The 22998-nt window shown below is 36.5% G+C and overlaps 1 protein-coding gene across 1 annotated transcript; it reads right to left on the reverse strand.

Moving 5' to 3' along the window:
* Window positions 1-3670: 3670 nt before the first annotated feature.
* Window positions 3671-19983, reverse strand: LOC149843381 (uncharacterized). The gene is made up of 13 exons (XM_089999753.1): window positions 19851-19983; window positions 19047-19752; window positions 18384-18468; window positions 18183-18272; window positions 9296-9369; window positions 8458-8542; window positions 8290-8379; window positions 6977-7098; window positions 5491-5572; window positions 5338-5385; window positions 4736-4808; window positions 4513-4616; window positions 3671-4078 (listed from the first exon to the last, which is right to left on the reverse strand). Exons 1-13 carry the CDS (start codon window positions 19948-19950, stop codon window positions 3962-3964), a joined length of 1776 nt encoding a protein of 591 aa, XP_089855879.1. The 5' UTR covers window positions 19951-19983; the 3' UTR covers window positions 3671-3961.
* Between the last annotated feature and the right edge of the window lie 3015 nt (window positions 19984-22998).

Consider the following 22998-nt stretch of genomic DNA (forward strand, 5'->3'; position numbering starts at 1 on the left):
ATATTCGATGATGTCGATGTGGAAAAAGTTGAAGAGTCTCGTGAAGAACCTTCCTGTGTCATTTTTGACAATCTGATATTTAACGATGTCAATGAGAAAGTCCATGGAGAATCCTTACCTATTTTTTAAAAGGTCCTATTAGTTGATGAGGTTTGCAAGGAACTTATGTGCGAAGTTGAGGATCCATCTACTTTTTATGACTATGAGGATAGTGATGGGCTATAAGAGGATTATTTTGTCGATCATTTAGGAGTTGAGAAAGAAATTTTTCACATTGAGCATTTAGAAAGTACCAGCATCCATCCATTCCTAAATGTCAGTTGAACACCTTAGGTGTGTCAAGCATGAAGACACCAAAATTTTCTTTATGGTCTTATCAAGTGGTTGAACTAGACTATGCATCGAACATTAAATTTTAAACTAAGGAACATGCATATTGTTCATTTGATTTATTGAATTTTATAATGTGTTTCATTGCTAGCGTTGAGAAAGGGAATGTGTTATCATATAGTGATCTTAGGAAGAAATCCTTTAATTTAAGTGAAATTTTGCATTACAATTTTTGTTACGTGGATGATACAAATTTTTCTGAGATTGTTATTGCTTTAATTGAAGATAAACCTATTGAGTGTTCTATTTTAGATGACTTGTTACGTCAAGACAATTTGCTGCAATTTTCATCTTTTGTTGAGCTTCAAGTACAGGTTAAATATGCTTTTTGTGAAAATTCAAAATTGAAAAATCGGGTAATCTCCTAACTTGACAACCTTCTTTTTTCTGATCATGCATAAGTAGTATTGTTCTATATCTCTTGGCATTATAAGTTGCAAACATGCTTATTCTCACAAATATCCAAATTTGCTTGCATTATATAATTCATCTCTTTGTCATGGGGACAAATTCTATGTTGATTTTATTTTGATTTTTTGTATGCTGTGAAAAAGACTAAGCAGAAGGTAACATATAATTTTAAGTAGATTGTATCATCCAATTTGTTTCCTTTTTGTCATTTGTTAAATTTTCTTTCTTAGGTTTTAGCCCCTAGAGTATAACATGTATTAGTTGTCTCCAACTCATTAGACTCATTCAAGTGGTTTCTGGGTTTTACCTTGGTACTTACGTTCACATTACTTGCCAGCGTGGATACATATCAAATGTCTGGATTGTCTAGATGAAAAAACAGCGTATTTCTGCATATTATGTTCCTCTGTGCATAGGGATGCACAACGAGCCAAGCTAGCTCGGTTCGTGTTCGCTAATACAAATGAGCCAAGCTTGAACACAAGACCAGGCTCAGTTTAGATAAATGGGCCGAGCTTGTTTAGATATGTATATTTCTTATTTTTATTATCACATAACAGTTGTTGCTTTAATGGTTGGGCGGCAGTCTTTTTTTGAGAAGGTGGCAGGTTAGAATCCAGTTGCCAGCAAGTTTATTTTAATTGTTGACAATCGACTGATGACATACATTTCTGGATGTTTTTTAACAGAAAAAGAGATGTACCCTAATGGTGAGTCCTGCTAATTTTTCAAAAGTTCAAGGATCGAATCCCGCCCCTGTAAACATTTTTTATGTACTGTCTCGGCTCGAGCTCGAGCCAAACTGAGCTTGAACAGTATGCTTCGAGCTCGAGCCAAGCTCGAACATATATATTTTCAGGCGAGCCGAGCTTGAACAGCTCAGGATTGGCTCGAGCTCGGTTCGTGTGCATCCCTATCTGTGCATCAACCATATGCTTGGTTTTTCTTATTCTAATCATGCATCAGACATGCCTTAGTTTTTCTCTCCTTTTCAAAGTGTGGACTTTTCACATTATTATATGGTAGCATCATGTTCCCGAGTTTTGAATCACACCAAATTAGAATGGATAGTTTTCAACAGATTTCATGAGCTTTGATCATATAAATTAGCCGGGATTGGTATCCAAGTTCTGGGGTAACACCTTTGAGTGCGGGTGCTCTGGATTATTTTGGGTATTGTTTGCTAACCAATACTTGAGCAAGTCAAAACCTTAAATGCACACCATATGCACGTAAATAGAGAATTCATTTTCAAATGGGTTCTTGGAACATAAAGTCAATTTGTGATTGTAGTTCCTACCATGGTAATTGGTAGGTTTCATTTTTCCCCATGTAGGTTGGATGATTCTGACCAGAGCAAGAAGGGAAGGGAAGGGAAAAAAATTCAGTAAAATGCAGTCAATAGCTTATCCATCTTTTGGTCATATGTTTCTACAGTTTGATCGAATGGCATATTTTCATTGTATAGGGTTATCTATTTTGTCATTTCTTTATTATTTTTAGGGTAATATATTTCTATATTTTTATATTACAAATCTGAATTATGTGTATTTTTTACTTTTGCATGGATTCTTGCGCATTATGTGTTCGTTGAATTTTTTCCAATGCTTTTGTAATGAAATTTTAAACATACTATGCATAGCAAAGTTTGCATTCTGGAGCTGTAGCTGACCCTCATTTCAATGTGAGAAAACATTGAAGTTTTTACTTGTTTCATGGCTATTCAATGTATAAATGTCCTTGCCTTATTTCTGCAGCATAATACTTCTTTTATTGTTTTTTCTTTGGGTGTTACAATTTCCATATATAATTATTTATTCTATATCAGATGCTTGCTGTCATTGAAACTCAGTTTTTGTCTTTTTTCAGTCTGAATCCTCAGTAGGCGCTCTGCTGAAGTCCTTAAATCTGGAGAAGTATTTAATTACATTTCAAGCAGAGGAAGTATGTGATTTGTTGCAACCTCCTCTTGTTCATTTCTTGGACCTTTCTATGTTTCATAACCTTATGGTTTTCTGTCTAATTGTGCATCTCCAGATTGACATGACTGCACTTGTTCACATGACTGATGAGGATCTCAAAGCTCTGGAAATTCCAATGGTATTTGTCTTTGATCACTTTACACTTTCAGGAAAGTAATTGGTTTTTCGAATAGTGACCATAATATCCATGATCTGTCGGTGATTCATCATCCATCTATTTTGGGTAATCTATTATAACGCCTTTGTGTGTGAGAAAGATGCTTCCTTAGTAAAGATTACATCCATTTTTATCTGAAATTGATGCTTGATAATTATATTTTTGTTGCAAGCAGAATCTTTCCTTTTTAATGGTAGCTCTTTCCCTGCATTTTTTATGTATATGGATTGACATGTTAATTTTGTTTTTGTTTGCCTATCAAAAAAAATTGTGTTTGTTTATTTGGTGGAATTTTTAGGGACCAAGGAAGAAAATACTTTTGGCTCTGAATTCCAGAATAGAATTGAAGCCTCCTTCCTTTTTCATTATTTAATTTGCAGTGCCCAAGGTCATTACTAAAACAGTCCTGCCTTTTAAAATTTGAGTGTTTTTTTGTTCACCATTTATTTTGTTTCTTTACTAGGCTCAACTAACTCCAAAAAGCAATCACTTAAAGTTGGCTGTTCAAAGTAAGATCACTAATTCAAATGTATCTTTCCTTTTCCATTTATCTTTCATGTTTCTGTTTAGAGTGGTAGAATCTGAGGCCTAGTATGGAACGATCCTCTGCAAAGCCAAACATGTAATTTTCCTTTTTCTGATACAAGTTCTGAATGTTTAGCATGCCAAGCAAACTGCAAAGTTTTTAGTAACGCCAAAGATACACAGCAAAGAACCTTCTAACACTATATTATCACAACATTTTCATCTATCACAGAATATTAATCCTAGAAGATATAACAAGATCAACTGACAAAGGACATGTCTAAGTCTCCTGGGAACCAAAAACAAAATTTCTTTCTCTGCGGTCAGCATTTTGGAGCTGTTCCGTTGCACTTTCCATAATATGAGCAAAAAATTCAGCATATCACCTAAATCAAAAACTTCCATAGCAGAAAACTGGCACATGAACATTGGCTAAACGTGACATTGCACATATTAGATGCTTTTTCCCCATCTTCTTCGGTGACATTGCACAGAATCAAGAGGATGTTGCTTTACTTTTCCATGCAAGAAATCTTGTCCTTTCTTGCCTGTACCGTTTCACTTCTTTAAAGGTTGCTAGGAAAACATGCATCAGCACTGGAACAAAGAAAGGCTGTTGCATGGAAATATCCAAACAACAGACATGCGTTGCATAGTCAGGAAAACTGAAACAATGTTATAGGTGCTGCAAGAACCATGTCTCAGTCTGACACCTTTTTTACACAGACAGATGGGATAGGAATTCTCAAGCTTCATATTTTGTATTTTTTTATTTCCAAGAGTCTGAAATAGAAAAATAAAAATGAACGCAGAAAATATATACAGTTCTGTTTAGAAAACATTGGGTAAAAAGCCTCTTTTTTCCTTTCATGACATAGATTTAAGCAAAAATGTAGATGCAAATAACTAAATAAAAATCAGACATTTGAACAGGAAAGATTTTTGAAAATCACATGCGCAAGGACATTTCATGCCTAGAGACATTTGAGGAACTCTCACATGTCAAAATGTTTTGTGTGCTGTTCATATGGTTGGCTTGCTACATACCATGTATATGGCTATGTGGTGCTCAATGGGAAAATAAAGGAGCGACATAATTGATGGATGGAAAAAAGCATCTTCAGCTAGTGCTCTTGCTTGCCGAGAAGATACTGCACAAAAATGTGAGTGCAGTCGTTAGCGTCTCCACAAGTCTAAGCACATAATGCAGAGATACACTAAATTCATGTACTTTAATTTTGAAAGAATATTGAGTTTGAAAGATACATACATGCAACAGTGTCATAATCTCCATGAGATGCAATCCTCTGAGCTGAAGTTGAGGCTTCAAGCGATAACTTCACCTTTACAGAGCACAATAATTATCACAAGAAAAATATGAAAAATTAGAGAAGCAAGGAGTTATCCAAGATTGCTGGAAGAAAGAGTTGTTTGATAGCGAGTGATGGAGAAGTTGGAAAAACATTAACAGCTCAATGGTCTATGCTCCAGTTTTTATAAATTTCAAGTGTCTCCTAGTCAGACAGTTAAGAGAAACAAATCTTTATGGAACCACTTCAAAGATGCCATAAAACATTTATAAATTCCTGACCAGGTATCTGACCCTGGTGAGAATTCAATTAGAATGAGATTTCCTTGCATAAGCAATACGTAAAAAGCATCTAAATATTTAATTTTAAAACTATCACAATCATGAAACCCTGCTGCATTTCTATAGTGATCAATGTGAGAAGAAATAATAATAATAATAACAACAACAATAACAGCAAAAATAACAAGGCATGCAAGTGCAGCATCCCCTTAAGAAATATAAGAATCAGAATACATAAAATGTCGAAGTTAAAGTGCATAAAAAGAAATGGAACATGTTACCTGGGTCCCTATTTCATCCATGACAATCATACTTGGAAGGGATTGGACCTATGTAGGAAACATCCACTGATAAATACATGATTTGAAAAATAGGAACAGAAAATACTGGATGCTTCTAAGTCACAACTTTGTTACAAACCAAAAAACACGCACCAATCTAGAAAGAGAGCCAAGAGTTGTTGCACAAGATAAAAGATTAAAAGATGCATGGCGACGAATCAAGAAATCAAGCTCCCTGCAAGTACAAAACGGCACCATGGGCAATGTGTTAACACATTAAGCAATAAAATCTTCTGGCAATTAAGCATATGTGGATCTCAAAGGGATCATGCTTTCCATTTGCAGGGAAAAATAGTTTCAAATTGATGGGATACATAACATGATTTAAGAGACTAAAGTCTAATTGCTAGGAAGAGTTCCAGCATGCACTAGAGTAAGAGATGGAGATCATTTCCACTTTTTATGGAGGTCAAAGAAATAATTCTGGTAACAATTATTGACGTTTTCATGTGACCAGTTATCAAATATTAACAAGGGATTGATCAGAAGAATTATGTTCCTCAGTGGGTTTTATTACATCAAAAATACAGGAAAGAGGTTGGAGAAACACAAGCCAAAGTCATGAAATCATTTATGTAATGATGGCTGAGATCATTCCATCATAGAAAATGAAGTTGGCATCTGGAAGCAACATATATGCAAATAGATTTTTTCCCCTTAGAAAACCATATGCATCAAAATGAAAGTAAAATTTTTCTTCAGGCTGCCTGTACCAGTGGTTTCTGACGTAACTAGAGACCTCAGTAATGATAGGTCTCATATCAACCTGTACCAGTGGTTTCTGACGTACCTAGAGACCTCAGGATGATAGGTCTCACATCAACGTAGTTGTACATTAGACAATTGACTACAATTACATCTCTCATCAAGGTTTCCCACTAATCTAAAATTTCTTTTCAAGATAATAGTTATTCAGACAGTCAGATGCAAAACATAAGACAAACTAATTTGTGAAGAGTTTCTCAACACAATTTTTTCGTGAGCATTGGAAGCTTTTCTCCATGGTTGAAATATTCGTGAAGGTGATCATCAGAGGCATCATCACGGTAACAAATGCAATTAATTTGAAGCTCCCAAAGACAAATATCAAGAACAATAACAAAATCAAAACTTAAAGCAAGATTTTTGCAACATGTAAAGTAATGATATAATATTGTAAGAAATTGCTAAAAAAACAGAAAAATCAAATTAACTATATGTTCATTACAGAGTACATGAAAGGACAAATAGCTAGACTACATGTAGGAAGAACCATGGTTCTGCTCACATAAGTGAAGAGACGCAACACACAATTATACACAACCAAGCAAGCAAGAACACTAGTATGAATTTCCTAGAAACTATGTTTTCCAAAGCCTGTACAATTGCGAGAATAATCTGTCAGGTATGCATGTTAACTGTATAATAATATGAAAATGCCAGTATTGAAAAAAAAAGGTTTCGCACTAGGCTTTCACATAGCCAAAAAGAATGTCTCTGATCTTAGTTTCCAGCCAAGATGGACAGGAAAAATCAGAATCATTGTTTAATCTGGAATTGGATGTCTACAAGTAAAATGATATGCTAGTTGAGCATTTACCATGCTGTAAAGCCTGTTTCACTGGCTAAGACGTTCAAGTCCTCACTCTGTGAATTGTCAGAAAGAAGACCAAAAAGCAGCCTCACTTGCCCTATAAAAACTTTAAAGACTTGTTCCAGTTCCTGTTGCAAATTATACAAGCATCGACAAGAAGATGTATTTGAACTCAACAACAAACTACTAGTCTACTACACAATTAAGAATAAAAGAAGGATTGGTTATAAGAGCAATCAGCATTCAAAATACTTGCAGATAGACTATAAGAGCAAATCAAATAATCAATATCCAAAATACTTGCTTTGGTGCACATTGACAATATAAAACATGCACACAAAAACATTCAAATGATATTTGAAGTTTCAAGCTATTGCAGTGAAGTAGCATGGTGACAACTTGTACCAAAAGCAAATAACAGCTCCATATTTCCTACTTTACAACTTACAAACAGAGAAATAAGGCTAATAAGAAAGTACGGTTGAAAAAAATTCCAGTTGGCAGAAAAAATTGGAAATAAAATAATATTTGCAGTGAAGCTTAGATTTTCAGCATCTTTAAGCCTGATATTTTTAAGACTGCCTTACCAACAGCATTTGCAGAACAACTCAAATTTCCTTGTAAAGAAAAAATCAGCTTTTATAATGACAACAAATCTGCATATCATGGCATAGCATGGCCTAGAGTATGCTTTTGGAAATTTTATTATCACAAGTTGCCCTCATGGAAACCCCCTAAGAGCCACTTCACACAAGAAACTAGACATAACCATAGTCATTAGGTGTCACAGATTGTCAGTCGTGGATCGCAGGTAGTGTGCTGTACATTGCTTAACTACTAGCTGGATATTAGACAGCTTCTGGTATCCAGTTCAATATAATAACCATAACAGATATCATAAAAAATAGAAAGTTAGGACCCATACATGGGAAAAGATAAAACAAAAATCAACAATTTTTTTCTTGTCAAAATCTAAAGATAAGACATGAAAATTGGGTTCACCGATTTTAGTGATCTGGTTACCAACTACCTGCAATCCAGCATGTGCAACCAATCACCGGTAGGTCCAGTAAATCGTTTCACAATGGATATGACAAGTTTCCAACTTAAAAGTATCTTTCAAAAGAAGAAAAGCTGCAAACAAAAGTGACTCAACAAACATTTAACTGAGATTATTCTGAGAAATAACAAATTCCATCTGCAAAATTAAAAATGACAGAAACAGAATGCCAAACTCATAAAACAGTAAAATTCCAGTAAACACACAATCCTTTGCCATTACGCAATCTACTGCCTACTACACACATTATAAGTGATACCTGGAAAGAAAGAGAACTACGTGAAGGTTTAACTCTTTGAGAATTCTTCAAACAGCCAGGTGGGTTCCAAATAACAACGCCTCCCCACATCTAAAGAACAGCACTATGATAATGAGAATGCCCATACAAAAATAAGTAGCCCAGCAAGTTTCAGGTAGCGGAACTTACTGGAGATATAAATCCATTGGTAACAGAAATGTCACCATTTGGAAGTTGCAGAACCAGAGGGCACTCTTCTGCAGATGGAATATATCTAACAAAAATAAAACCCAAACCTTAATGATTATGAGATTTCTCAAATCCTAAATTTATATCAAACTCATGGTGGTATGGCAAGTTTTTCTGCTCAAAAATAATCAGTAAATCAACATTGAGATGATCACCACAAGAAGAAACAAAAGAAACATTGGATAATAAGTGTTCACAACATGTTGAAGAATCAGCCATCCAACATACACCTGTACACGTTATCCTCATGCATTCATCCAAAAATGGCTTACTAACTAGATGTATACCAAACGATATAATAAAAGCATCTAGACTTGCATTCCTAACAAGACTGGCAGAACGACAAGGCAGATTGCAGCAACTGAAAATATGGGCATGAAAGAGGTGACTAAGATGGGGAGTTCTAATTTTCAAGATCCTGTCCTTGATAGATGCCGATTAAATTCTATCAAAATCATCTTCACTAGTAATCAATATGCTGCACTTATAGATAATTACTTATATAGAATGTATAGGAAATTGGATGACAAATTTATGATTTTTAATAGAACCTAACAAATTTCAAATAAATCCACAACGAATTCTGTATTTCTATAAAAAAAATAGTAAAGAAAGAAATGAAGCTTAAATTCAAAAAAGATGACAAGCAATGGTCCTGTATTCATCAAAAAACCAACTAGCACTTCAATCAAAATACTCATTATAGGCTAACAAAATATTGAATAACCAACTTATAAGAACCCTCTGAAAAGAAAAGGATAGAGGTGGAAGACTATACACCACAAACTGCAGAATCTTTGACCTTCCAGCAGCAGCTACAGAGGTATCCAAATGCCATTCATTTGAATTTACCTATGAAATTATCCAAATTGTAAGTAACAGAATGTGGTTGCGTGATCTGAAGCAGATGGGCCACAAATTTAACTAAGTACTCACAGAAAGCACAAGATGAATATACCATGAATATGACTATCACAGCAAGACTTAACATACAGCGTAACCAGTAACGATGATAAGATACAACTTGGTTGACACTCTAAAAATAGAAGCAAGAGAAGTAAACTCTTTTTTTTTGCAAAAGCCATATTCAGAAGAACACAAATACATAGATTGGGCATCTGGATCATGGTCTCTTCCATCATCTCCCAATTGAGATCTTCAATTATGAGTTAAGCTTCTTTTCTCATGGCTCACTCCTTGATTTTCATTTCTCCTTATGAGGATCATGCTGTTAAATTGTGTCTCATATATATATATATATATATATATATATACCCAATAAGGGTAAATCTGTCTTTTTCTTCTATTTTACACATATTCTACTTTATGAATATGTATGTAATTTTATATTTATTTTTCCTTTTTCTTTTTTCTTTTCTTTTCAGCCAAAGAGGGGCCCCCAACATAGACGTTGGGGCCCCTCCAACGGTTAGAATTCTAACCGTTGGAGGGGCTCCAAGTCTATATTGGAGCCCCTCTTTGGTCTCCTAAGGTGTATAAATAGGGGGTCTTTTCCCTTTGTATTTGCTAAGCTTTTGTAAAGTCCTCTTTGGTGATTCAATAAGAGTTTATTTTTTATGCCTTTGTGCACTTGTGAGTGTTCTCCTTGTGCCTTTGTGCACATTTCTTATATCAAGGGTATTGTGTTTTTATACACATTTTCTCTATAGACATTTTCACATGGTATCAGAGCTCGGTCATCAAAAGAATGGATCGTGTGCTATCGCATTCCGGTGTGTATCTCGAAGAACGTGCTCTTACCTCATCCTTGGTTTTTTGGCATGAAAAACTCTTGCAATACAATTCGTGAGAAGCATACCACTTCAAGTAAGCATTAAAGACTTATTGTGGTAAGTATCTCTACTCTTAAATCCTCTCTTCTCAAATGGCGGAAAAAGACTCTCATTTTTCTCTTGGTTTCAAATTCAATGGATAGAATTACCATGTTTGGGCCAGCAACATAGAAACTCATATCAAAGGTAAGGGGCCTTGGGGGTATGTTCAAGGCTCAATACCGGAACCGGAGCCAAAAATCACATTGGTAGAAAAAGGAGAGATAAAAATTCTTGAGGAAGAAGAAAGAACCAAAGCTCTTGAAGAATATAGCAAGAAACATGAAGAATGAGATATGAGGAATTTCAAAATCCTATCATGGATTTTTTCGTCCGTTGAAACTAGAATCAATGCTAACATTATAAAGTTCAAAAAAGCATCTCAAGCATGGCAATACCTTGAAAAGATGTACACCACAAGGGATTTGTCTCACAATATTACCTTCAAAAGAGGGCCCCATTGAACTTCAATACAAACAATTAGAGTCAGTTTTTCAACTTCTTAAATGAGCTTAGACCCGAATTTGAACAAATTAGATCTTCTCTCCTATCTTCTTTTATTTCTCCTTCTCTTGAATATGTCATTACCAAATTAAGTGGGGAAGAAACTCGTATGGGCATAAGCAAAAATAATTCAAGTGTTCTTGCAACGCCTTCCAATCAAGAAGAAAATGATGGAGTAAATGTCGTTTCTAGACCGGGTAACAACTTGAGAACATATAAACCTCCTCATTTTAAAAATCAAAATCAAGGAGCAAGAGAAAATGGTGGGCAAGGCGAAAGAAAAGAATATAGCAAAATTATGTCATTTTTATAAAGAACCGGAGCACATCAAACCGGTATGTCCAAAATGGAAGAAGTTGTTGGCTATGTCCACATTTCAACCACAAAAGGAAGAAAGTTCATCTACTTTCACCAATGAAGCGCTCTCTCTAAATCAAATCGTGGAGGCACTTCAACCTCTTCTCAAAGAAGCTATTTCCGAAGCCGCCATGTCAGCATTCTTTCATCCTCGTAAGACTTCTTGGCTTTTAGATTCGGGTGCCTCCTTTCACATGACTCTAAATATTTTTTCCCTTTCCGAATATTCAAAAAACGTATCACCATCCTTTGTTTCAACCGCGAATGACACTTCTCTTGAAATCAAATGAATTGAAAACTTTGAAAGACAAGGATTTTTTATTCCCAAAATTAGATTTATACCAAATTTAAATTTGCTTTCGGTCTCTCAACTCTTGGACCATGGATGTGATAAAATTCTTATCTGATAAATGTTGGATACAAGATCGTCGGTCCGGAAAGTTGATTGGGGAAGGCTCTAGGAAGGGAGACTTCAAATATCAAAGAACTTTTTTTGTAATGTTGCCCAACATAAAGATATAAATGTTTGGCACAAAAGACTTGGGCATCCAAATGTCATCAAGCTCTCTTATTTACATTTTGTTAAAAATCTTTGTAAAAATAATTTCTCTTATAATGATTGTATTCTTGAAAAAATGAGAAGGTTTCCTTTTGAACAAAGATCCATGTTTACTACTAAATCATTTAAACTTGTTCATTCTGATGTATGGGGTCCGACACCTGTTATATCAAAAGAATGCTTTGCAAATTATGTTATTTTTGTAGATGATTACTCTAAATTTTGTTGGATATACTTTCTTAAACATAAGCATGAAGCTATGTCACAGGGATTCGGCTAGCAGGGTGCCGCACCCGCGTCGACGCGACTCAACGCGGGTGCGGGTGCGGCACAGGGTGCGGTCAACCTGATCCTGGGTGTGTTGACCGCACCCAGGATCATTAAGGTCCATTTTTTTTGGGATTTTTTTTTAAAAAAAAAATTGCCCAAATGGGCTGCGAAATTTTTTTAAAAAAAAATTATGCTGACAGTAGTTGTCAGCTGCTGTCTGTCAGCTGCTGTTCTGTCAGCTGCTGACAGCTGCAAAATTTGAAAAAAAAACCCGCCTGTTCCCCCGACCCCCTTTATATATATATATATATATATATATATATATATATATATATATATATATATATATATATATATATATATATATATATATATATATATATTACATTTTTGCCCCTGCCGCACCCCCGCACCCAGGTTTTTTGGAAGTGCCGAATCCCCGCACCCGCACCCGCACCCATGTGCCATAGGCATGAAGTATTCTCATCATTTAAGGCATATCATTGATTAAAAATCAATTTAATGGTAATCTAAAGATACTTAGGACCGACTTTGGAGGTGAGTATCTTTCAAATGAATTCAAAAGTTATCTTGAAAATTACGGCATTGTTCATCAAAAATCTTGTCCTAAAACCCCTCAACAAAATGGTTGGCTGAAAGAAAACATAGACATATTATAGAAACCACAAGAACCTTACTTATCTCTCAAAATATTCCAAAGAGATTATGGGCCAAAGCAGCTCTTGCATCCGTTTATCTTATAAATCGTCTTCCATCCAAAAATCTAAATAAAATTTCTCCATTTGAAATATTGTATCAAAAAGAACCCGACTATAATAGGTTGAGAGTTTTTGGATGCAAATGTTTTGTACTTACAGATAAAAATGGTAAACTCTCACAAAAAGTCGTTCCTTACGCTTTTCTTAGATATTCCGAAACGCAAAAAGGGTTTCGATGTTATGATATTAAAAATGACAAATTATATGTTTCGAGAAACGTAACTTTTTTGGAAAATGTTAGTGGTTTCGAACAATGTGAATCCCATGAAGAAAATATAGACTATTCCTTCTGGTTTGACTTATTATCCAGAAATGATGATATTTCTAGTGATGATGAATTCACATACAATGATATTAGTGATAATGAAGTGGACAAAAACAACAATGTTTCTAATCCACCTACCAACCATCATCACGAAGAAAAGACATCTACTGATCCTATCACTTATACACATAGAGATAGAGGCATTTTTAGAAGTGTAATTAAAAAATATAGTGAGCCTGGTGAACCTACTTCTTCATATGATGCAAATCCTCGAAGAACTGAAAGAACTAGAAGAGTTCCCTCTAGATTTATATCCTATGATTCATTCTCACCTAAATATCGAGTTTGTCCTAGTGTCATTCACTCATATGTCAAACGTAAAAATTTTGAAGAAGCCAAAAAGAGTATCAAATGGAAAGAAGCTATGAACAATGAACTTAGAGCACTTAGGAAAGTTAAACCATGGGAATTTCAAAATCTTCCTAGTGGTAAGAAAACTGTAGGATATAGAGGAGTTTTTAAAGTCAAAACCAAGAGTGATGAATCACTTGAAAGATATAAAGCTCGCTTAGTAACTAAAGGATATAGTCAAGAATATGGAATAGACTATGATGAGACATTTGCTCCTGTTGCGTGTATGGTCAATGTTAGATGTCTCATCACCATTGCCTCAATTGAAAAATAAAAAATTTATCAAATGGGTGTCAAAAATGCTTTCTTAAATGGTGATCTTAACGAAGAAGTCTATATGGATGCTCCTCCAGGTATAGAAATTCCTAAAAATAAAGGTATTTCGTCTACGAAAAACTCTTTATGGTCTAAAATAAGCTCCCAAGGCTTGGTACAATAGATTTAATAATGTGATGTTGGAAAATAGATTTTTTTCATGTTATACAAAATTTGAAATGTCAGACTTAGGTTTTCTGACATATTTTTTGGGTATTGAAGTTGTTTATTCTCACAGAGGCTATTTTTTATCTCAAACTAAACTTGCTTGTGAGGTCATTGACAGGTTAGGAATCATAGATGACAAGGTTTGTGAAACTTCTAAAATAGTAGGATCGAAGATGAAGATTGATGATGGGATTTTTTTAGAAGATCTCACTCCTTTCAGGCAACTGGTCGAATCATTAACATATCTCAGCATTACCAGGCCTGATATCTCTCATGCAGTACATGTTGCTAGCCAATTTCAACATGCCACTACAGCAGTACATATGAGCGTCATTCTTCAAATTATCAGATATACAAAGGAAACCACAAATAAGAGAGTATTTATATCTTCCTCCTCTGAATTAAATTTAATTGCTTATACTGACTAGGACTGGGGAGGTGACCCTAATAATCGTTACTCCACCACTAGTTTTTTGTAGTTTTTTAGGTGAATTATTAATTTCTTGGAGATACAATAAACAACAAAAGGTGTCTCTCTCATCTACCGAAGTTGAGTACCGAGCCATGGCAACCACTACCATGAAAATTGTTTGGATTCGGAGGTTGCTAGAAGATATGAAAATACATGTTCAAGGGCCCACAAAACTGTGTTGTGATAATAAAAGTGCAGTCTATATTGCCAAAAATCACACATTTCATGAGCGAGCAAAGCATATTGAGATGGCCTACTACTATGTTAGAGAAGAATATCTGAAAAGAGTTATAGATCTTCCTTATGTAACATTAGAATATCAATTGTCGGACTTCTTCACCAAGGCGCTCTGTTCTCCAAGATTTAACTTTCTTCTTAGCAAACATTCGGTCATCACGCCCTAAGTTTGACGGGGGGAGGGGGGTTAAATTGTATTTCCTATATATATATATTTATATATATAAAGAGAGATACATATACATATATATATATATGTATATGTATCTATCTACTCATATATATATAGATATATATTTATACCTGATAAGGGTAAATCTGTCTTTTTCCTCTATTTTACACATATTCTAATTTATGAATATGTATGTAATTTTATATTTATTTTTCCTTCTTTTTCTTTTTTCTTTTTTCTTTTTTCTTTTTTCTTTTTTCTTTTTTCTTTTTCTTTTTTCTTTTTTCTTTTTTGTTTCTTTTTCAGCCAAAGAGGGGCTCCCAACATAGACGTTGGGGCCCCTCCAACGGTACAACGTCTATGTTGGGGGGGCGTCTTTGGTCTCCTAAGGTGTATAAATAGGGGTCTTCTCCCTTTGTATTTGCTAAGCTTTTGTAAAGCCCTCTTTGGTTATTCAATAAGAAAGAGTTTATTTTTTATGCCTTTGTGCATGTGTATCCATGCCTTTGTGCATGTGTATCCATGCCTTTGTGCACTTGTGAGTGTTCTCCTTGTGCCTTTGTGCACACTTCTTATATCAAGGGTATTGTGTTTTTATACACATACTTTCTCTATAGACATTTTCACACATGCACCATATTAAAGCCATCAGAGAAGCTTCCTAAATGTAAAAGGAGAAAGTCCAAATGCTGGAGTCCTGACAATGTCAGAGTAAGGTCACCACTTCCGTACAACACAAGAACCAAAAGATGAGTTGTGAGGAAAAAGGTCACTGTGGTCATCTTTCTCAAAGCATGGCAAAACATACTGAACTGCTTACAGAAAAATACTGTCATATTTAGGTAGGTATATATAAATGTCGAAGGTAGCTATCAAAATTCAAGGAAATTCAGCCTTGCTCTATCATTTTCCTTAGAAGAGAGGAGGATAAGGCTAGCTAAAAGGATGAACATTGAGACTTAAGGTTTGGTTTGATTTCATGATCTTCAACGAAGAGTGTAAGACCCTGTTTATAGTCTAAGCATGCCTAGATGAGGTGGATTTCACCATATCCATGAATAATTGCTAACTGTGAGCTAAAAGCATGTCTATATAAATGTTGAGACTTGTGCAAATGTGAAGATTGTGTTTCATATGTTATGCCTTCCCACTCTTAGCGCCCACGCTATTTTCTAGAGTGGCGACCTACCCCTAGCTCTTCTGCCATCGCCACAGGAAAGAGGAAAGAGAGTAAAAAAAGCATCATCGTTTGTATAAAATAAAAGAACTTGTGGCAGTAAGCAAGTGAATTTGATCCCACCCTCTTTCACTAGTTAAACAGTGTGTGTATTCTCCGCTCATTATAGCTCTACACAGCCAGCTTCGCCAGAAGCAAGACAAGGTTTGTTTCTTCATAGATGGACTTGACGTATGCCGCAAGCGCCTCCCGCATTCCCCTTCCTTGGAAGCAGACTAGGGGAGTGATGCAAACTGGGGGAGTGATGTAGAGGCAACCAATCTCTCCCCCGCATCAGATTTACCTAGCTGAGCTAACACCCAACACGATAGCAAGCATTTCTTTATCGTATGCCTTAAATCAAACTCAATGAGAAACTTAACGTGGTTACAGCCCTGAATGGATATTCATTGAAGACCTATGTTGGACTACTGCTTGCTGAACCCCTGCTTGCCAAATTCCAGACATCTTTGAGGCCTAGTATTTTTAAATAGTAAATTAATTTAGAAGCAACCTGTGGAAGAACAAAGGCAAAATTTCTTTAATTGGCAGAAACTTTGTAATTGTATTCTATATTGGTTTAATAGAAACATTAGTTTGTCCAACGTTTCCACCATGAACATTAATAATGCATTTGCAAGATTTATGCTCTTTCTCTAAGATTTCCATAATCTTTCACATTTCCTTGGTTTTCGACTCTGAAAATGCTCTATGGCGCATGTTCAGGCCATCCATTTGTACTTGACACGCAATAGACAAAAAGTTGATATCTAAATATGTACGTTTATGTGCTTGTGTGTGCTTCTGCATGCACATCTACACAACATCCAACCTTGGACGAACCTGTCCACAATCCAACCAAAATCTTTAGCCCCAAACAATCTAAGCCATGCAAGTCTATTGAAAGCTATGTCACATGGGTGCGGGTGCGGCGCAATTTCAAAAATTTTGGACACGGGGACTGGCTATATATATATATAAAAGACTCGGTCAAAGTTGTGCCCATTAGGGGACAGGTGATGAGTTGTGAAGCCTGATTCAGGGTTTTTTTCCTTACAGGAGGGAGGGGGGGGGGGGGTCCCAGCGCGGTCAGCGGGCAGGGGTCCAGGGGGTGCCGCCCCTAGCGGGGGGTTATAGGGGGAGCTGCGGTCAGCGGGCGGGGGTGCCGCCCCTAGCGGGGGGTTATAGGGGGCAGCGCCATCCCCCCCCCCCCCCAAGAATTTTTTTTTTTTTTAATTCTGTAGCCCAGAAAATTTTAAAAAAAAAACAAAAAATAGACCAAAATGACCCTGGGTGCGTTGACCGCACCCATGGTCGGGTTGACCGAGTCCGAGCCGCACCCGTGACGGTGCGTGTCGACGCGGGTGCGTTGACCTTGGAGCCGATTCCGTGTGACATAGATTGAAAGCAATAATTCAGTAATATTTTCAAAGTTTAACTAAGAAATACGTATACATGTGTGTGTGTGTGTGTGTGCACGCTTTTGTCCAAATGTTGTGTCTATTAATGTATAAGGAAACCAAATGAAGTGCAGGCCTCAACCTAGCCACAACTGAAAAGTCAAACCATAAAGCAGACTCAAGAAACAACTACTTACACCAAGCTATTTCCCTACTCTACCTGCCATAATTTTGCAGCTTGCCATTTATTTTAGAAAATCATAGAAGAAAACTTCCTTGTCCCACTTCAGTTTTAGGAAACAATAGTATTATTGTTGACAGATCATGAGATTGTGGGTTGATCTTAAATGATCCCTTGTATAATATGAGGCACTTTATAATTTAGCCATTACATAACCTGGTTAATTAGTTGCTTGAAGATGAGGTGAAATCTATTTTTCCCCATTACAATGCATTTACTATCAACATTACTCAATCCCATGGAAATCAGGTTTAATAGCATGATAATAGATACATCTCCATTCTACATGCCAACAAAACAACCAGATACAAAGCACAAAGATAGCAATCCATCACATTTTGTAGCAAACTTTTCTTCCAGGGAATAAGAAAATATTTAACAGATGAAACAATAAGCTGCATGACACCATCAACAAACACATTAAAGAGTTCAAAGTTCAAAGTTCTTAAGTGGAGAATAAGTCGTACAAAAAATGGCAAATCTTTGGTACTAGAGATATAGCTTGACAACTTTTCATCCCAAAAGGAGCGTGATGCCTTTGGTGTGTGGTACAAAACCTGAAAATGAGGAACTTTGTTCAAAAAGCCTAAATGGTGAGACGCTTGACAGCATAGGGAGAAAAAGAACATGTGGAGAACATTACCCTATGAGGAGAAGCAAGCAACTACCTGACTTTCCACACTAATGTTAGCTACAGGTGCCAATGTCTTGATAACAGGAGACAATAAAATGTCATCTATCTTCTGGAAATCCCTGAATTTTTTAAGGAAACAAAGGAAAGTGTCACAGTCATGTGAATAGAAATGTAGGCATTAAAAATCATTGAGCTTCTTTGACAGGTATGTCATAAACTCATAATTGTTGGACGAAGAGAAAATGTCTAATAATGAAGATAGTTTGTTCTTGGAATCATAAGTTTGCATATTTATAGCAAATATTTTACTTTAGTTGATACTTTATATTTCAACTTAAAGAAAAAAAAAGGAAAAGCTTGAAAACCTATTTTTGATAATCCTATCATTGCAAGACCCTGATTCCGTGAGAGCTTCCTGTTTATGATGTTGAGAAGGAAATTTACAGAAGACAGTAGAAAAAGGAGGAAGGAAGAAAAATAAAGCGATTCTCTACTCTCGTGGACTTTGGTCTTCATTCCATAGGTTTCTGTTGATTCTGTACGATTTTACTGATCCTTAGAGAACCAACAAGGAGGCACCAGTTACCATGTTTTTGAAAAAACAAGACCATCTCACGATGTCATTAAAGTGGAATGTAACTCATCATTCACGGAGCAGATATTAGAACGGAAATAAGCTAGCATTAAAGAACCATACCAATCATAGATCCAATCATTAGGGTTCGAATTAAGCAGACTAAACGAAAGCACGACGCTTCCATCCGCTGCCACCGGCATGGACTCCTCTCCCGTCTGCAAAAACGCGTCCTCCCTACCACCATTAACGAAGAACTTCACAAAAATCCTTCCTACCAACGAAACAGCATCCACTGCGGACAATTTCCCCAGAATCCAAGCATGCCGATGCTTCCCAACCACGGACCTCACCGTGCTCCGATCCCCATTGATCACAAAAACAGTATAAACCCCATCGCGGCCACAATCCGCATTCCCCCCATACAACTCCTCCAACGCCTCATCGATTCGCTCATCGCTGTCCCCAGAATCGACGTCGAACCGACGAAAAAACGAATCTCGCAGCCCACACGGCCACCAACGCTTTTCTATGGCGCCTCCACTCGGTACGCACCCACTCCCGGTATCGATCGCCACTTCCACAGAGCCATTACCTCCGCAACCGCTGTGCCGCAGATCGCCCGCCGTCAACCGCCCGATCTCCTCGGATATCGAAACCCCTAGCTCATCCGCGCCGATTCCGATCCGATCGAACCCCAAGAACACCGCTCGGAAGCGACAGGGGAGCAAGAGCGGGTCCGTCTTGAGGCGGTTCGAGAAGGAGTCGATCGATCGGAAGGGGAGAGGCGATCGGTAGATCTCCGTCGACTTCAGAAGAAAGGGAAACCCTAAAAAAATTGAATAGAGAAAGAAGAACGTCGTTTTCTACACCGGAAAGAGGGAAAATCGAGAGGGAGGAAGGACGAGAAGGGATCAGGACGTTTACCTAGAACGAAGGAGAAGAGGACGCAGAGGGTTAGGGTTAGGCGCTTCGTTCCAGGAGGCGAGTTCCGAATCTTCGATCCCTCGTCGGGAGAATCCGCCATCGCTTCCGATTCGCGAAGCGCGCGCCGGGAAAGTGGAATGTCTCTTTCAAACGGGGTACCCGGCTATACTCTGCCCGGCTGTGAGAATGGATCGGATCCCTATGGGTTCGAAAGGGATCCGAACGAACCGAACAAGAGCTTGCTCAAGCTCGGTTTTTTTTTTTTTGGCAACTTGTGAGCTGGCTTGTTTACCAGATAACACATTGTCTCAAAACTTAAAGCAATATACCATTTGAACTCTAGAAGGGGCATTTATTTTTGGAAGCAAGAAAAATCTCATAGGAAAGAAAAATTTTGCATATGAGAAGTTTTGATATGATAACCTTTCCAAATGAAATTTTTTCATTTGTTTGTGTAGCACGAGAAACACAGAACAGAAAATTTGAGAAAAATGAGAGAGAGGTGGTTTGACCACACCTAAGATAGGGATGGGTGGGCCTTAGGTGCAGTCAAACCACACCATAGCGAGAGCGAGAGACCTGAAAATGGTGGGAGTGAGAGGAAGATGAAGGTAGATGAAGCTCTTGTTGTAGCGGCTCATGGAATGAGATGTGTTGCGGGTGAATGATTGTCATTAATGCTAAAAAAAAAAAACTGATAGGAAAAAAAAATTCACCCCTACGTGGAGAAAATTTTTCTAGAAAAATCATACTTTTTAGAAAAAGTTTTCTTTTAAATTTTTTTCTAGTTTGGAACAGTTGAAATTTTATAATGTTTTCTTCCCTACTATTTTCTCACTTCCAAACATGAGAAAAAAAAAATAAAGGAGGTGAAACAAAAATTTATTGAGAAATATGTGGCAGCAAACAACTAAAATATATATTTTATGTGAAAGTTGTTTCCCATGAGTGAGTTTGTAAGAAATGCCTCTTAAAACTATTGAGGCAAAAAGCTCAAGCTGAGTGCTGAGCCTTTTATATGAAAGACAGTAAAATAGATCGTATTAAAATTGAAAACAATAGGCCCATAAGGGTTCCGCTCATCTTATAGAGGCCACTTGTGAATGTCACCAAGTTGACGGAATGTCAAGAGTTTGAAAGCCATACCACCCCGTAAGGTTGAAGCTGGGAGTACTCTTCGGTGGGGCAAGAAAAACCTCAACGATTTTACCAATCAAAGACCAGCCAATGTCCAGTAAATGATGATGGTTTTCCCTTGAATTATCCAAAAAAGAAAAAAATTTGAAAGCAATAGGGTTGAAACTCTATAAACCTACTCTATTTGCACGCCAAACACTGCAACTATTTACTTGACACATACATTATGTGACAATAAATACAAAAAATGATTGTACCTTACAACAAAAATGACATGTTTCCTAAAAGAACCTGAAATTTCATAAATCAGTTTGTTGTTCAAAATAGTATATATTGTTATTTTTAGGACTTTTTTAGCCTTCACACCTATTGTTTTTGGTGAGAATTTTCTCCAAATGTGAATTTTTTTCGTCTCCACTGGAAATGCCTTAGCCGCTGCCATCACTGGTAGCCACCGCCTTAGCTGACGCTTAATCTCCATAACCGTGTCAAAAAACAGTCTTTCGTGAATCCCCTAGTAGTGAAGGTATGGTGGATTCTACCGCGATTAGAGGAGCCACTACTTGACGATGAAGAATGACTTGGGTTTTCTTATGAAAACTTGAACCTCGAAACCTTGCAAATACTCGAGTTATCGCAGATTAAAATTTTACCAAATTCGTATAAAATAAATGCGAGCGAACTTTCTTTTAAACATGAACCGACAAACATTGCAAATACTTAACATACCTCGCATATAAAATATAATGACATCGCATAAAAATCTGCAATTTTTTTTTAACTCAAACCGACAAACCTCCAAGTACTTGAGTTACCTCACATAAAAAATGTAATAGCATTGCATGAAAAATCTATGGGTTTTTTTTTTAACTTGAAGTGACAGGTCTCGCAAGTACTTGAGTTACCTCGCATAAACAATTTATGAAATTCACATAAAATAAGTACGAGAAAAATTTCTTTTAAACTCTCAAACTTTCAAACATTGCAAATACTTGAGTTACTTCGCATAAAAAATTCTTAAATTGGCATAAAAATTTGCAAAATTTCTTTTAAACTTGAACTAACAAACAATGCAAATACCTGAGTTACTTTACATAAAAAATATAATAATGTCGCATAAAAAAACTTTACTTTTTTTTTTAAACTTGAACCTCCAAACTACGCAAATACCTGAGTTACTTCACATAAAAAGGCTGCAAAATTTCTTTTAAACTTGAACCTCCAAACCTCACAAATAGTTGAGTTACCTCATATAAAAATTATACTAAATTCACATAAAATATGTGTGAGCAAACTTTCTTTTAAACTCGAACCTCCAACCACCATAAATACATGACTTACTTCACAAAAAAAATATAGGCAATTCGCATAAAAAGTATGCGACATATATTTTAAACTCGAACCAACTCTTGGGCTTTTTCGTGTTATATAAATAGTAGCGGCCAAGACATCACATATTCTAGAGCTCGCATTATAGTGCTATTCTCACATAATCTAGGGTTTTTTGTGATCCCCAAAATAATCTGATAGCTATTTTCAGTGTTTCGGTGACCTTTTTTTGGTATTATGGCGACTGAGAACCATGTGCTTATGAACTACGTTGTCCTTCTTACATTGTACTGTGAAGTATGTGAACGTCTTGAAACTTGAAGAGAGGGGGTTACACCTTTATTGTATTTGCCTCAACAGTAGCCAAAATAGAGGTTTTTAGACGTTTACCACATAAAATGCAAGCTAAAATTTTCATTCCGTAAGAAGCAACTGCAAACACTAGCCGAAAAAATAGATGAAAGGGTTGTTGTCACAAAGATGTCTCCTATTCTCAAAGCATCTAAGGAGGGGGAATCATCGAAGGAGCATTTGTTTGAGCCATGCACTCACTTAGATGTTGGAGATATAGCTAAGTTGCATTCTTCCCTTGTTGAGAATATGGATGATAGAAGAGTAGAGGATGAACCTCAGCAAAAGGAGGATCGAGTTGCACAACGATTGGATGCTTCTCAATTAGGGT

This window comes from Nuphar pumila, chromosome 3, assembly GCF_984573655.1.
Source record: "Nuphar pumila chromosome 3, dmNupPumi1.hap1.1, whole genome shotgun sequence".
Classification (NCBI taxonomy): Eukaryota; Viridiplantae; Streptophyta; class Magnoliopsida; order Nymphaeales; family Nymphaeaceae; genus Nuphar; species Nuphar pumila.